General features: G+C 48.7%; 7 protein-coding genes across 7 annotated transcripts; 5 read left to right on the top strand and 2 right to left on the bottom strand.

Moving 5' to 3' along the window:
- Positions 1-1,206: 1,206 nt before the first annotated feature.
- On the top strand, positions 1,207-3,555 carry BGW36DRAFT_353902 (uncharacterized protein; the record flags this gene model as incomplete). The annotated part of the gene is made up of 1 exon (XM_046213476.1): positions 1,207-3,555. The coding sequence occupies one exon, from the start codon at positions 1,207-1,209 to the stop codon at positions 3,553-3,555; it is 2,349 nt and encodes a 782-aa protein (XP_046078118.1).
- A 745-nt stretch (positions 3,556-4,300) lies between these two features.
- On the top strand, positions 4,301-5,421 carry BGW36DRAFT_14246 (thioredoxin TrxA). The gene is made up of 3 exons (XM_046209451.1): positions 4,301-4,397; positions 4,446-4,494; positions 5,038-5,421. Exons 2-3 carry the CDS (start codon positions 4,490-4,492, stop codon positions 5,327-5,329), a joined length of 297 nt encoding a protein of 98 aa, XP_046078117.1. The 5' UTR covers positions 4,301-4,397; positions 4,446-4,489; the 3' UTR covers positions 5,330-5,421.
- A 92-nt stretch (positions 5,422-5,513) lies between these two features.
- On the bottom strand, positions 5,514-7,383 carry BGW36DRAFT_286261 (putative MFS transporter; the record flags this gene model as incomplete). The annotated part of the gene is made up of 4 exons (XM_046210396.1): positions 5,514-6,251; positions 6,311-6,770; positions 6,826-7,163; positions 7,216-7,383. 4 exons carry the CDS (start codon positions 7,381-7,383, stop codon positions 5,514-5,516), a joined length of 1,704 nt encoding a protein of 567 aa, XP_046078116.1.
- A 381-nt stretch (positions 7,384-7,764) lies between these two features.
- On the top strand, positions 7,765-8,865 carry BGW36DRAFT_367674 (putative GNAT family N-acetyltransferase). Its single transcript, XM_046214899.1, has one exon. The coding sequence runs from the start codon at positions 8,059-8,061 to the stop codon at positions 8,521-8,523; it is 465 nt and encodes a 154-aa protein (XP_046078115.1). The 5' UTR covers positions 7,765-8,058; the 3' UTR covers positions 8,524-8,865.
- Positions 8,866-9,118: 253 nt separating this feature from the next.
- Positions 9,119-10,200, top strand: BGW36DRAFT_367673 (uncharacterized protein). The gene is made up of 2 exons (XM_046214898.1): positions 9,119-9,646; positions 9,706-10,200. The coding sequence occupies exons 1-2, from the start codon at positions 9,205-9,207 to the stop codon at positions 10,020-10,022; spliced, it is 759 nt and encodes a 252-aa protein (XP_046078114.1). The 5' UTR covers positions 9,119-9,204; the 3' UTR covers positions 10,023-10,200.
- A 104-nt stretch (positions 10,201-10,304) lies between these two features.
- BGW36DRAFT_422046 (acetoacetyl-CoA synthase) lies at positions 10,305-12,626 on the top strand (the record flags this gene model as incomplete). Its single annotated transcript, XM_046219653.1, has 5 exons — positions 10,305-10,418; positions 10,464-11,485; positions 11,545-12,002; positions 12,067-12,407; positions 12,468-12,626. 5 exons carry the CDS (start codon positions 10,305-10,307, stop codon positions 12,624-12,626), a joined length of 2,094 nt encoding a protein of 697 aa, XP_046078113.1.
- Positions 12,627-13,313: 687 nt separating this feature from the next.
- On the bottom strand, positions 13,314-15,342 carry BGW36DRAFT_367670 (uncharacterized protein). The gene is made up of 3 exons (XM_046214897.1): positions 15,013-15,342; positions 14,463-14,869; positions 13,314-14,411 (listed from the first exon to the last, which is right to left on the bottom strand). Exons 1-3 carry the CDS (start codon positions 15,227-15,229, stop codon positions 13,578-13,580), a joined length of 1,458 nt encoding a protein of 485 aa, XP_046078112.1. The 5' UTR covers positions 15,230-15,342; the 3' UTR covers positions 13,314-13,577.
- Between the last annotated feature and the right edge of the window lie 743 nt (positions 15,343-16,085).

The following is a 16,085-nucleotide window of genomic DNA, read 5'->3' as shown; positions in this document are numbered from 1 at the left end:
AGATTGGAAATAATATAATGGCCATTCTGCACTCAGCGACGCGGCAAAATTAAAATCGAGCCGCAGTCGATAGCGCGTGCACCATGGCATTCGGAGTCCGCCGCCAGTCCGATCATCACAGTACAGGAAGTACTAACCAGTTAACCTAATTAAGTAGCAAGCGGTCACAGACAACGCAGGAACGATACCTAGCTGGCGGCAACTAAGACTAGGCACTGCAATGTCTCACAGCATGAAACAGATGCCGAGCTGCCCTTAAGACAAGACACGACGACCACGTTGGCAGTGACAGCGCATGGGCTAATTAATTCCTCTCGTGAGTATCGGAGCGATTCCATTCAGTAGTAGGAGTACGTAGTACTAGGCAGTAGTCGGCCAGTCTTCGAAGGTCGAACGTTGAAGCCAGCCTGATTGGCGATAGTGGTAGGATAAGAACAGGATAAGAATAGACAAGGCCCGTGCCGCTGACATGGATGCTTAGTACCTCATGTTAATGCTTCGGCTTGGCTATATACGTATGTGGCGATGCTCGCCTTCTAATTATGGCCTGGGTGCCATTGTTCACGGCAGAAATGAGGAATTCCAACTCTCCAAAGACGAGCAGATCCAATGGGTCGACCCGTCTGGATCGCACAGGACAATATTCCAGTCGCACTAGTGATTTTTGCTCTGATTTTGAGTCCAAAATTACCAATACCGAGAATACAGTATAGTATTCAGGTGACCACCGTTTAGTACTCCGTCCTGTGCAATCCAATAGAGAGGCCGGGCTCCACACCGCGAAACCAACCAGTCAGAATGCTCCTCGCGCTGTGGCGTATTGATGGGGTCAATACCAGTACGGCGTAACGGCGTACCAGCGTCATATTCGTAAGGAGCTAATTATAAGGCCGGCTGACTAGGCGTGGTGGTTTCCCTTTCCCGCTGTCAAAAGAACAGGCCGACTTCTCTCGCTCTCGCCTGCCTTTGATCCTCCATCCGTCCTCGTTGTCCTGCCAGTCTGTTCACCACCTCCATAATAATACTGCTCTGTCAACTGCCTCCCATACATTACATTGCTCTCCCAGTCCCACCCATGAATCCACTCAGTCCTCGTCGCCCACCCACAACCACTGACCCGGGCGCCTGCCACACCATCTGACCGCCACGCTCGCCGGCAGCGTCCACCTGCGCCGTCCCAGCCAAGACCACCACGAAGGCGCAGCAATGGCGATATGGCCCTTTGGCCGCAAGGGCAAACGGCCCAGGAGCCAGATGAAGGCCTCCGACGCCGTGGATAGAGGGGTCGCCGACTTGTCTCCCGTGCCAGAGCAGGCCTCGATTGCAAGAAAGCCCTCGAGAAAGCGGTCCAAACGAGACAAACGGAGGAGCACACCTCCGCGCCATCGCTCGCCCCCTTCTCGCACTGTCATGCCGACGACTGCTGAAGGTGCCGCGGCGTCGTTTGCGTACAACCTGGACAACCGCACCTCGCAGTCGAGCATCGGTCAAGACAATTTCACTTCGAGTCGCACGACCCCGATGCTGCAGAAGCGCTCGAGCACCGCCAGCAGAGGCACCTTGAAGAAGAGGTTGAGTAAGCGCTCGGCAAGAGAGGTGCAACGGGAGCAGGAAATTCGCGCCATGAGCTCTTCACCCCCGGCCGTCCATCCTCATCATCCTGCTACAACTTGGACTTATCTGCCATCCGATGTTCGCATGGGTCCCAATGCGAATAGTCGTCATGCTGACCGCCATATTTCAAACCAAAGCTTGCCGATGGATTCTCGTTCGTCCATGTCTGATCACTCGGATTCCTATACGTATAAAGTCAACGCTTTCGCCGTGCTTACTCCACGGCCAATTATTCGCTATAGTGAGAATCCGAAATTTCCTGTCCCGAGAAGTACGATTCCATCTGCCAATTCGATGCGGAAAGATATCAAGCTGGACGAGGAGGAGGACATTCTTTCAAAGAAAAGAGTGGCCGAGCTGGCCGACGACTTGGATGCTCCCGCTCTCAGAGAGCTTCTAGAAAGAGACCGCAGGCGCAGAGAAAAGAAGCGGCAAGAGAATCAGGAGAGAATACAGCGCCGGTTACAACGGAGAGCCGAGCGCGATCGCGAACAAGAGAGAAATACGGCAGCCCCAGTGGAGAATTTAGATGAATTACGAGGCAGGGATCGGACTCCATCTCCCACAACCTCGTCCAAACAGCTGCAGTCCGTGCAGAATATCAATGCACCCCGTGACAGTGTACAATCGCAAACCCAACCGGGCTCGTGGCTGCGCGGGTCTTCCAGAGAAAGCCAACGTAAAAGCAATCGCTTCTCTGATATTTCTACACATGTAATCGGAAACATCGACGATCGGTCTATTCGTGCGGGGAAGACTGCTCATGATCCTCGTCCACTGGAGAGCCAGACGCCACAGAATCAATCACCAGCGCGCCAAACTTATGCGAGCATAAGCTCTCCGCGAGTCAACAATATCGCCGAATCAGTGTCCGATTTATCACGCACGGAAATCTCTGAAAAACGCCTGTCAGATCATAGCGGCAGGCGCATGACTTCGTGGATGTCTATCTTCAGCCGGAGTAGCCCTCGTCGCAAAGGTTCGAAGGAGCTTGATGCGCCGTCTTCCGATTTCTCCAACACCTCTCGTGAATCGTTTTCCAAAGTTCAGGCCCATGCCGTCAACTCAAATCACACACCTTCTGTCCCGATCCCAATTCCAGAAAGAAGCTTCCTGCGGACTGGTACAGTTCACCGCTCACAATCCAAATTCACCGAACATCTTGGAGATTACCCTATTTCCCCTCCCGACTCTCGCGTACAATCTCCAATTCCTATCCCACTCGAACGCCCTCCCGACGCTTCAGTTGCCAAGGAAGAGGCAGCTAATGTTAGTCCCCAGTCTTTTGTAGAGAACCATGAGATGGAAGATGTGGACCGCGCTTGGGATGACAACAGTGCGATGCTCTCCCAATCGCTTGCTTCAATTGACTCGGAAGGGTCTTGGATGTCAGGCAAGTTTTTGCGCCGAATTTCGCAGAACCCTGCCCAGACTGCCTTGAGAAACAGTACCGGGAGGAGCAAACTCAACAAATACGACGAAACCAATGAAGGTGACGACGTTGCCAGCGACGACTATTATAATCAGCTAGCGGGAGAGTCCCCGGAGAAACGAAACTCTATTACTGGTATGCGCAGAGCAAGCAGCACTGCGATGGGTCTTGAAGGCATCGAAAGCGATTCCGATTCCAAGGACACAGAAGCCTGGCACGGAGGAGCCAGCCGCAAGCCAGTCGTCAGAAACGCCATTGTGCGGGCGAAATCCAGAGAAATTGTGCTCAACGATATCTCCATGTTGGATACGTCTATGGATGAGGAAATCAGCCCTGTCAGCCCTGTTAGTCCTGTCAGCCAAGACGAACCCATCGAGATCAAACGTGCTCAAAGCGTTGATTATGGCCGCGGACACGGCCACGCACGCCAAATGAGTGCTGGCAGTGCAAAGTTGTTGGATATTCCACCTAGACAGTCGATGGACTCCAAAGATTTGTCTACAGAATAGGTGGTTGGTTGCTTGAAATGCGAGTGAGGTGACGCCTCGGTGCTACTCTACTTAGCTGGTGCCACATTCTTTACAACATTCTTGCCGGAGCCCAAAACAAAAAAAAACTTGAAACAATCTGAAACGGAAAAAAAAGTGAAAATGATTGATTTGAAAAAAAGATAAAAATCCCAACAAGAAAAGCAAGAAGGAAAAAATGAAGGAAAAAAAGAAAGAAAAAAAAATCAGGAAAACGACAAAAACCAGAAATCGCTTGACGATTTATCACACTCATTCTATTTCCTCATCCATACCAGCCTGCTCCGGCTCGAATCACTATCCCACCCATCCAACAAACTAGCACTGAGACTGTCATCAATCCACCAACTGGAACCAACTGGCTGGCTGACTGAATCCTTTTCGCTTTTCGCTGTTCTTTCTGATACCCCTTTTCTTTGCCATTCTTTCCATCATGCCCCTGTACATTGTGCTTTATCAATTCGTGTACTTTCCGGTGATCACTGTATATAGTAGGAGTGTTAGTTACAGTTTGCTCTGCGAGTAAATACAAGCAACATCGGCTCGATCTGTTTACTCTGCTGTGAATACAAATAGACCAAATCATACATCTTCATATCTTCATATCATGCATGGAATCCATTTTAGTATCTGTATAGACACTGGCCAATCACCGCGCGCGGCAGAGTCTAGAAGCGGCAGCTTGGTAAGCCGAGCACGTCATTGCAGCCCGTCCACCGCCTTCCGTTTTCACTCTACTCCTGCATAACTTACACTGCATATACCATACACGGGCGGATTCTGCTATTGTTGCTCTATTAGAACCAACGTTGGTGTCTAATCTGGTGAGAGACCTGCCAGAAAGTCAATTGGGGTAGACTAATCGAAACCAGTATTATTATTGCCCCTGCTGTCCTGTAAGCTATTTGGAATCAAAATGAGGTAGGCAGGATCATCACGGCCCAGCTCGAATATTCCATTATCCTTACGCGCGACAATTCTAATCTGCACCTCCTGTCTATTCCATTCATACTCTGCTCTCTATGGCCGATTAATCATCCTTGATTTGATTTACAATCAGCACAATCCAGCTTGCCCTCCCTCCACCAATGACAACTCGCAGCCCTGCGACTGTGGCCACCCCGTGGTCTGACTAATAACGTCACTCACTGCTACTGCGCTGCCCTGCCCCTCCCCGCCGGTTATAATTACAGCCCCCCCACCAGCCAGCCTACTTGCATGATTTCATATTTTTATCTTTTAACAACAACACAGACTATCTCCCACCCTGGCATCTTCCCTGCGCCGTACTGTCCTCGCTGCATCTCCCGTGAAGACCGCTTTCCCTCGCAGACCATTCTCCTCCACGCCTCTCAAACCCTTCTCATATACACCCAGCAAAATGGCCGTCACACTCGTCAAAGCGTGAGTTTCCCAACATCCCCATATCCCTAACAACTCAGTCCCAATTCTAACGATTCCCAGAAAGTCAGAATTCGAAGCCCTCGTGGCCAGCGACAAACTCACCGTTGTCGACGCCTTCGCCGAATGGTGCGGGCCCTGCAAGGCCATCGCGCCCAAGATCGAGGCCTACAGCAAGCAATACACTGACGTGCAATTCATCAAATTCGACGTCGACGACAGCCCTGACGTCGCCCAGGAGTTGGGCATCCGCGCCATGCCCACTTTCATTTTCTTTAAGAACGGGCAAAAGATCACTGATGTTGTCGGTGCGAACCCACCGGCAATTGAGGCCGCTATCAAGGAGCATAAGTAAAGATTGGAATATTGGATAGGGGGGTTTACTGGGCTGGCATAATTGAGATTTGACTATCGTGTATAATCTATTCCTAGGCTAGTAGTCGCTGGTGGCAGCGGCGGAATAAAGGCTTTTTTGGTGCCATTCATATATATACTTGTTTTCATGCTATACGTGCCCTTTTTTTTAAGGCTGGATATTTTTATGACAGGTTGATTTGGTCTGTCTTCTCCCTCGTAAGACCTGTTTTGGTCTCTGTATGCTCCTCGTCCTTGCTTAGATGCGTCTTGCGCACAAACATGGACGCTACAACGCTAATCACCGCGATGCATGTGTACATAATCCACAGATTCCGTAGACTCCACGAGAAGGCGTCGCGCACGGCCCGACGCTGCACGGGATCCGCAATGGACTCGATCAGCAAGACATTGGCGGTCGCATCCTCGCCGGCAAATGCCTCGGTCTGGTTCGCCGAGAGCCCGGCGGCCAGAAGCGCGGGTTTGCGCAGCGCCATGCTGTTCTGGAACACCACGCCGCCTACCACGGCCGACACGGCGGTGGCGAGCGTGCGGATGAAGTTGAGCGTTGCTGTTGCGCTAGCCGTGTTGGATTGCGAGACGTTGGCTTGCATGGCGATGGTGGGCGCCGTGAAGAGGCAGCCGACGCCGAGCCCCGCGACGATTTGGTAGAGGATGAGTTTGGCCAGCGAGGACTCTGTGGCGAAGTTGATGTAGAGCCCTGTGCCGACCGTCATCATCACGTTGCCGAATTGGAGAAGTTCTACGTAGCGGCCTGTGAGGTGGATGAGGTAACCCGTGAGAGCGGCGGAGAAGGCCGTCATTAGCACGATGGGGAGGATGAGAAGTCCCGATTGCAGCGGTGAGGCGGCTTTGGTGGATTGGAAGTAGAGGGGGAGGTAGTATTCGCCGCCCATAAAGACCTGCATCATAACATTAGAAAAATTTATATGTGAATTTTGTGGATAGGGGGGTTATTTACCGCTCCCTGACAGAAAGCAATCACGAAGCATGCAACGTTGGAAGATGTTTTGAACACGCTCAGTGGCATGAGCGGGTATTTCGCCAGTTTCTTCTCGCAGTAGATAAAGACCAGACTCATCAAAGAACCTAAAACGATCAAACAGATGACTTGAGGCGAGCTCCAGGCAAAGGTACTACCGCCAAAGTTCAGTCCTAGTAAGAGCATCAGCGTCAGTCCGAGGATGGACACGCTGCCGGTCCAGTCGATGGCCTTGATGCCGTCCATAAATTTGGTCCGCGGGTTATGGATGTCTAGAAAGAAAAAGATTAGGACAATTGATGTGCCGGCTACAGGTAGATTGATCCAGTATGCCCATCTCCAGGAGACGGCTTCTGTGAGAGCACCGCCCATCAATGGACCGATAGCGCCAGCCAGAGCCCAGACACATTCAAGAAGGCCGAAATAGAGACTCCGATGTCTGCAGATAGTTAGATAATCAGTCTAGATAGTATAATTAGGGATATTAATCCTACCTTACGCTGAACAAATCAGAAATAGTGATGATGACAAGCTGCAATAATCCGCCTCCGCCAACGCCTTGCAGTGCTCGCCCAACGATCATCATAGTCATGTCGGTAGATTTTGCGCAGATTATGGATGCGCCAAAAAATAGGGCAGCAGTCGCCAATAAAATTGGCTTTCGTCCCCATATATCTGACAGATTCGCCCAGATATTGCCTGCTGCGGCATTGGCAAGCAGATATGCGCCTCCGACCCAGACATAGCCTGAGGGAGCATGGAGCTCTGAGACAATGGTTGGGATGATAGTAGATACAATGGTCTGGTCGAGAGCTGCAATGAAACAACTGAGCTAGATGATGTCAGCCTCTTTACTTTTTTGGAAACAGTAGAAGGTAACCTACCGAAAGAGCGGAGAAAATTGCTATCACTCGGAATTTTCCTCTTTCTAGCTCGCTCTCTTCTGACTGGGGTTGAGATGTTGGATCTGGAGCAGCAGAGATTCGCGAGGAGACATGGGCGAGTTGAATTTCTTCGAGAATCATATTGGAAGCGCCAGGCCGGACTGGCATTGGAGCGGTTGGCTCAACACCATCGTTGGATGTTTTCTTGTCGTGCCAACCCGACGTGTCTGATTTAGACCGGGCTGTATTTTGCCTTCGGGGCTCGCTGGTGGCGGATGAGATAGATGTAGAAGGCGACAATGCCATGATTTTTTTTCTTTTCCCTTCAGAGTGTTTGTGATGTCGAGGGGTAAGCCACCCACTAACAGTAGGAAATCTACGGCCCGGTTGACTAGCTAATATTCATGCCAGCAAAAAATAAGAGCTGCTAGAAGCCAGATCTGGAAAAACCCAAGAATCCTTCTCGTCCAGGCAAGACTAAGAATCTCCTAATAGATAGATGTAAGTATGTCGGAGAACAGTCTACTGCTGGCATAAAATGTAAAATATCGGAAATTTAGCATCTTGATCCACTTTCTCGACTAACTTTTTTGCTCCGCATTTACTTTTATCGCGTGAGAATCAGGCTCCAGCAGCTAAAGATCACAGAGCCAAGACAACTCCGAATTCCGAGGTGACTCCGAATGCGATGGCTGGCAGAGATGAGTCACATCCAGTTCCTCCAAGATGTGTCGTTGAACTATCGGTGAGGAAAATATCTGGCGGGATTCCGGCGGACAATTATAATAATAATAAATAAAGTCGACTTATCACAAGGAATACTGTGCTGGGCAGTAGAAAGCGATGGCGCTGCCACCTGGGTATACTCTTCACTCCGGGCTGCCCTCAGTCGACGCCTACCTCCACTTGCGCTCTTCAACGGGCCTCTCGCCCAAATGCGCTTCTCAGGCAACTGCTTCTATAAACGGGACGTGGTATGGCTGCCACGTCACATACCAATCCCCAACCAACAGTGACAACGAGTCGTCCCAACCCGAGGCTGTCGCCATGGGTCGTATAGTCGGGGATGGTGGATGGTATTTTGTCATCGCCGACATGGCTGTTCTGACAAGCCACCAACGAAAAGGGTTGGGCGATGTTATTCTGAAGCAGTTACTCAAGAAGATCAAGGAAGTGGCGCCGGTGGAAGAGGGATTTCGGCCGTATATCAACCTGCTTGCTGATGCGCCGGGGAGGAGATTGTATGAGAGGAATGGGTTTGTGTATACTGATCCGCACTCGTTGGGGATGATGTTTCAGTGGGATTGACTTGCGATGTAACGAAAGCATGGTATTAGACTGGGTACTAGAGATCATAGATTGCCGAGCGGCCTGGCCGTGAGGATTGTTCCAATTATCGTTGGGCGTTTTTGCCGATGTATTCAACACATTGCTCTCGGATGATGGGGAAATACGGTTATAATGTAATAATGTACAGACATACGAGGATGGCCAGTCGGTATGTTGACAGGTAATCAAACAACCAAACTAGTTAATTCAGAAGTGTAAATTTTTCCTCGTTGCTTTCAACATGGGCGAGAGGTTTTTTATAATCATTATTATTGTTATTCTTTCTTTCTTTACATTGGCCAAGCTTTGGCTGGTCTCACAGAGGAGGCTCTTACATTCCAATATTGTGGCTACGAAGGTGGCTCATTCCTACAAGTCTATTTCAAAAAAATTTTTAAGGTTGAACGTTTTTATTTTATTTTAATTCGTTTTAAAAAATTTCAATGAAACAAATGGTTCAAGGTTCCACACCTTCAATTTTCATAAGTACTCTCCAATATACTAAGATCATTACGACGTCACCGTTGATACCATCATGTAGCTCCACCACACACACACACACACACACATAAATATTTGATTTCTCTCACAAGCATTAAACTTACAGCCCATGTGCTGCGATATTACCTTTGTAGATTATTTATTTCCAAAAAAATAAGCATGGTCAAAACTCGTTCTGGAGGAGTCGCCAGCGACTCTAAATCAGCTTACAGACCTACGACAGAAAATTCTCCATCTCTCGGCAAGTCATCCGCAGCAAAGACGGATACAACGCTTGCACATAAGATTCGAAAAACCATTGACGAATATGGAAGCCTACCCTTAGATGGAATTCCAGTGAAACACCCTCTGGAGCCCAAGCCAGAGACTTTACTGGCTATAGTCATCCATTCAATGCTGCGATCTACACGCATCTCGCATGAACTAGCACAAAAAGCTTCTGCTAGAGTTATGGAAGCAGGTTATCATGACATTGAAACTCTGACCAACACTTCCTGGGACGAGAAAGTCCAGGTGCTGTCTGAGGGTGGCTATAACCGGTATCGTGAGAGCGCTGCAACGAAGCTAGGTGATTTGGCCAATTTGGTGAATGATAAATACGGTACGGCACTCCTCATCCCGCTAGCACCGCAGATTAGTCGCTAATTGATGCTTTTTGAGATGGCGATCTGAATAATTTGCTCAAAAAGGCAGGGAATAACCCAGAGCGTGTGCGTCAGCTCGTCCGAGAAATTAAGGGATTTGGCGATGTGGCTACCGACCTCTTCTGCGACGACGCACAGGCTGTCTGGCCAGCTCTGGCGCCTACTATTGATCATCGAAGTCTTGACACAGCTGAGGAGGTCGGTATCGGGAGGGATATCGGGGCCATTTATGCGTTGTTGGGCCACGATCCAGTTGAGATGAGCAGGTTGGCACGAGGTCTTTCGAATGTGAGGCTATCCAAGAGAACGGGCGATATCGAGCAGGAGGAATAAACAGTGGACGTGTATATGTTATTTTTACACATATGTATTGGTGGGTACTATATGGGGTAGATGGGGTACCGTTATCGTTATCAACTTCAAGGCTTCCGCGTGTCCACTATTTAGTTGTGGCTTTCCCCAGACTCGGTCCGAGAGCGCCGAATATCCGAGGGTACTGCGCAATTCAGACTATTTATTGTTATATACTTATATACTCTCATTTCCCTTCGATTAATAACACATTTTCCCCTTTATTTATTCTAGTATATATAGATCTAAACTCGTCGCGTGGCCATGGCAGCTCTGGTGGACCTTCCCCGCAAGCTCTGGGAGCATCCCAATCCGGAGTCAACACAGATGGCCGTTTTCAAGGCCCACCTCGAAAAAGCCAAAGGGATCAAATTGCCAGTGAGTAAATTGACTTTATTGGTCTGCAATTGCTAACAGTCGTAGGATTTCAATGCGCTGCATCAATGGTCGATACAGAATCGCTCCGAATTCTGGACCTTTGTTTGGGAACACATTCCGCTCATTCACGAAGGCCGCTACGACAAGGCTGTTGATGAATCTGTCCCAATCCAGAATAACCCAGATTGGTTCAAAGGTGTACATATCAATTTTGCCGAAAACGTCCTCTTCAGCCCAGGAAGCTCTCCCGGGTCTCGGGCGACGACTGGCAAAGAAGATTCCAAGATTGCAGTACATGAAGTCGTCGAAAACAATATTCAGCCGCCCAGGGATATAACCTGGAAAGAGCTTCGACAAAAAGTCGGTTTATACACCCAGGCTCTCAAGGCAGCAGGCGTCCAAAAGGGCGACCGCGTTGCTGTTGTTGCTAGTAACAGCATTGATTGTCTCGTTTTATTCCTTGCCACAACCTCTCTAGGCGCTTTGATTTCGACTACCTCATCAGACACTGGATCGCGCGGAATTCTGGACAGATTGACGCAGATCAAGCCTAAATGGCTGTTTATTGAAGATGCGGCCATCTACAAGGGAGAGATTGTCGACTTGCGTCCCAAGATCACTCAAGTTGTTGAAGGAATGCACGGCATTTCAGAATTCCAAGGAGCTATCGCGATACCAAGGTTTCATAATCGGCAGAAGGATATTTCAGCCGTGCCACGCACCCAGACTTTGAAGAGTTTTCTTCACAAGGCACGATCTGATGAGTTGGAATTTGTACGTGTCGGTTTTCGGGACCCGTTCCTCATCGTGTATTCGTCTGGAACCACAGGTCAGCCAAAGTGCATCGTTCACTCTACCGGTGGGATTTTGATCACAGCTTGTAAAGAAGGAGGGCTACATGAAGACATGGGACCTAACAGCACACTTCTGCAATATACAACGACTGGTTGGATTATGTACCTATATTCGATAAGCAATTTGGTCCTCGGGATAAAAGTTATTTTGTACGACGGAAGTCCCTTTGCACCAGATGCTCGCTTTCTTATCAAGCTGATTGGACAACAACGGTATGTGGTAATTCCAGTGAAACCTTTGTATTACGTTACCAACATTGACTTTTCCCCAGAGCGACTCATTTTGGAACATCCCCACGCTATCTCCAAGAATTAAGAAAACAAAAAATTCGCCCGCGCGAAACGGCAGACCTCAGCAATCTCCGTGTTGTGACTTGCACTGGAATGGTGCTGGCAGACTCTCTTTTCGAATGGTTTTATGACGAAGGATTCCCCTCTCACACTCAGCTCGGTAATATATCCGGCGGCACTGATCTTGCAGCTTGTTTTGGCATCAACAACCCTCTAAGCCCACTATATGTGGGTGGCTGTCAGGGCCCTAGTCTGGCAGTGCCAATTGCTGTATTTGATCAAGTCGATGAAGGCCTACAAGGAGTCGATGGAACTGCTTTACCGGAGGGCGAGGCTGGTGAACTTGTTGCTACCGGCGCCTTTCCTAGCGTTCCCGTCACGTTCTGGGGAGAGGACGGACCCAAGAAATATTTTGAGGCATACTTTTCCAGATTTAACAGTGAGTCGTCACTAAGCCGCATTCCGGTTCAGATGAACAGAATTAACGCAGATGAAAACTTCAGATGTATGGACGCACGGAGATTTCATCGCTATTCACCCTAAAACTCATCAAGTCACCTTTTTTGGCCGATCAGATGGTGTTCTCAACCCATCTGGTGTTCGATTTGGATCTGCAGAAATATACAACGTGATTGAAACCCAGTTTAGCAAAGAAGTGGTTGAATCACTTTGCGTGGGCCAGCGACGTCCGCAGGATCTCGACGAATCTGTCTTTTTGTTTCTACACATGAAACCTGATCAAAGGTTCTCTGACGGTCTGGTGAAACGAATTAAAGACTCAATTCGCAAAGCTCTCAGTCCACGACATGTTCCTAAGTACATTTTCGAGACCCCTGAGATACCGGTATGTCCCCTGTTTTCAGATTTCATGTTCTTATATTCTGTACTAATACCTGATATCTAGGCAACCGTTAACGGTAAAAAGGTGGAATTGCCTGTCAAGCAGATCATATCTGGGCGACGGATCAAGCCATCTGGCACTCTTGCCAACCCACAGAGCCTCGACTTCTACTATCAGTTTGCTGAGGTTGAGAAATTAGTCAAGATTCCCGCAAAACTGTAATTCCAGATACATTTATTTATTACCTTGGGTAGATAGAGTTTATGATATGAAATGTTGATTAGAATTTGCAGATGCAGTAGTTACTGATTCAAGGTTTAAAGGATCAGGGAAGTGTAAAGAAGAATTTTTCATTAAGAAAGTGAGCCATCAATTTGTGAAGGGCCATGATACGACCTCAAGGCGAGATGCCTTAGTTTTCATGAATTGGAGAGCAACCTGACCTGGTTTGTTCTGAGAATCAGCCAAGAAGCTGATCTCGCTGATCTCCCTTGTTTGATATTGCGGACACCTGTGTGACCTGCCTCCTTCTGTAAAGGACTGCGATGGAACACCCGTGTGTCCTCAGCTCGATGATTAAAAAAAACCCCCCATCTGATCGAATACTCGTACCGGGAAAGAAAATAAATGACGGAAAAAAAGTTGAAGACACGAAATAGAAGATTGCAAAGAAAGTGTCCTCCCGCTTTAACCAAGCTGGATATTTTAATGTCCTGTTTGGCTGGTTTGGCAACTTTGATTGATTACATGTAATTACCCAAAGGAGACCTCAATCGCTGCTTTTTGTAATACTCACTTCATTATTTGAAATAGTGCATGCAAGGTACTCAATGCTGAACGGTCTGGCTTTGGATCCTCTGTTCAATGGTTTTTTATCGTTCCTACAAATACGACATAGAAATATAAAAGTGGAATGTCAAAATTGAGTTGTTTCGCTACAATGCATGTATATGCTTAGGCTTGGCCTTCTTATGTACAACCATGCGGTTCATCCCCTCGCCAACAATAAGCACGGCGAGTTCAATTCAAAGGGATCTCAACAAACGCCTTGTCATGCAGAAAATGCTGCTTCTGTCGCCTGGAAATGCTGACAAACGCCCAAAAAATTATCATGTTCGTAATCGTCGTCATGCGGATTCGATAGTAATCATCGATCAAAAAAGCTAAAGGAAATCAAGTGTCGCTGGGCTCTTCCTGCTTCACTTCAGGTTGGGGGGAGGGTTCGATTGAACTTTCAGTTGAAGTCGAACGGGTTATTCGACTTGTAGAAGTAGGTTTCTTTGGTTTGCGTGGTCGTAGCTTGCGGCCTTCCAGCAGCTGCTGTGTTGTTTCGGGCTGTGTTTCGCTTATAGAGGCAGGAGCAGTAACAGGGGTAGGGCTAGGGCTTGCCTGTTCAGCCTCTGTTTCTGAACTCACTCTCAACCGCAAGGATACGAGATCGGGCTTTTCTTGGTCACCAATGTTGATCCCGACTGTGACCTTGGGAAGGATTCGTCGCTTCTGTTCTCGCCCACGTTGCCGCTTTCCAATATTTGGGAGGAATTCTTCATCGCTGTCGTCGGCAGATCGCTTGCTAGCAGTGCTGTGTCGAGATGAAGAGCGTGATGATGCCAGATGCGGTTTGAAAGCCACCTGTAGGGCATTGGGTATTTGGCGTTCTTCCTTCATCGCACTGGCTAAAGTTGTCACTGATGATTGGGATGATGTGGCGGATGCCGAGGACGACGTGAATGATGATGTCGAGGATTCCTCATCTAGTAAGTTGGCAAAAGCCCGGTCTATGTCCCCGCGGCATCGGCGAAGCATCTCTACAATCGTATCATAATCGTATTGACCGCCAAGTCCCTCCTGGATGCATGAGATTTTCCATGGGCTGGCAGTGTCGAGATCAACAATAAATGAGTTCTTTGATGCAGTTTCAGAAGGAGGCGGCTCCTGAGGAGACACGCAGGGTAAGCCCTCATGAGGGCCGTCCACGTTGCGTACAGACGAGTAGTGGACACTGTTCTAGTAGCAGTTAGCAGCCAGCCAGCAGCAGCAGGGCACGTATATTCTTACAGCGTAGGCTAAATGGAGGGTTTCGCGAGGCTCTTGATCAGGCGCGTCCCAAGCCCGGAAATCTTGTACGTGTTCCTCGCTGTACACCTTTATATCGCGCCTATAGTACTGACAACAGGCCTGTATCTCCTCCGCACCACCCCAGATAAAGTCGGTAGCGGTACGCGTGATCAACTCTTGAAAGGCATCCTCCATCTCAGTTGGTGTAGGTGATGGTATTGTTATTGGGGGTTTGAATTTACGTGGTACGGCACGTTTCGAGCGACGTTCCCCTCCGCCCACGATAGCAAAAGGTGCAAAATATTCACGGTGTGCCTGCATATGGCCGGCGAGATTGTCGCGTATCTCGGTAGCGTGGTCAAAGTCACCGTACATTTGGTCGGACAAGGCATAGTACAGGCAATTCCCTAGCCATTGCCATTAGCAGGAGAAACATAAAGCAGGAATAAAATAAAACAAATAAAACAAAAACACAACAGCCACGACCGCAATATTACAAATGCTAGTCAAATATGCGGGATGGCCGGGATCTCCCTACGCGGGTACGTACCGTCGCCCTTGGTCTCGTGAGCATACAAGCCGCGATCGGCCAGGGTTTTTAGGTTTACGTCGACATTGTCCAGGCCGAGCAATTTGCTTTGGGAGCGTGTAGCACGGCGAGGAACAGGCTGGGGTGCGGGCGTGGCCTCTGATTTTGCTCTGGTCGAGCACTTGCGGCCGGCCATGACAGGCACGATCCTGTCTCGATTAAGCGGCACATCAGCCATGATTGCAGGAGGAGAAACTCGCCGCTCGAAGAATCTCCCTCATTTGGCAGATGCAATGAGGGGATGCTCCGAGGAGCAGGATTAGAAATAAAACAAATAGCAAAAAAAAAAAAAAATAAGACAAAGAGTAAGGAAACAGGCAAGAAACACGCCTGAGTCCAGCACGCAAGGAGAGGTCTGGTGGTTACGGTGGTCTCTTTTGCGCTGCTCCTTCCTCTCTTCCCGCGCGCCAAGCCCAAGCGAAACTCTGCTTACCTCGAAATCGTCCCAGCCAATAGGCGCCCGTTCCTCCCGGCGGTGAGCGCGTTCTTACGCGGCTAAACAGATGGATGACGCAACGACCACAACAACACTTTCCTCTTTTGTATGTGGGATTATGTCGAGGGATGGGCTTCTCGAGTCGAGCACTGATATGATGCTTGTCTGTGAGCGCTGGTGTGCAGCAGAAACTGAGAGAAATTTGGGAGTTGGAAGCCTGGGACTACCAGAATTATGAGATAGTGTGGGAAGACGACTGTCGAGATGCTGCCAGCATGGATGTGGGAAGTTTGTGGATATTGAGGCATATTCATGAATAGACCCAGGAAATACCCATTGTCAATTACCCTATAACCCTATTGTTGTTCCCTCTCTCATTGTCCAGAAGCTGTACCGAGAGTCTATGATGTATTATGATAACTAACAGTAGAAGTATAACGAATTCTGACCTCACTTTATCACCTTACAGACTATTGACCTACATGGAGTCGTAGTGTTAAATCAAGATACTGTTTTAACGACCTTTGCTATTTGTTTATCTCAAATTGTGGAAAAAGAAATAAGAGAGGGAGAAAACAAGCAAATGACCAACATTTAG

Source organism: Talaromyces proteolyticus, assembly GCF_021365285.1.
Source record: "Talaromyces proteolyticus strain PMI_201 chromosome Unknown BGW36scaffold_1, whole genome shotgun sequence".
NCBI lineage: Eukaryota > Fungi > Ascomycota > Eurotiomycetes > Eurotiales > Trichocomaceae > Talaromyces > Talaromyces proteolyticus.
This window is presented reverse-complemented; position numbering and strand designations above follow the sequence as displayed.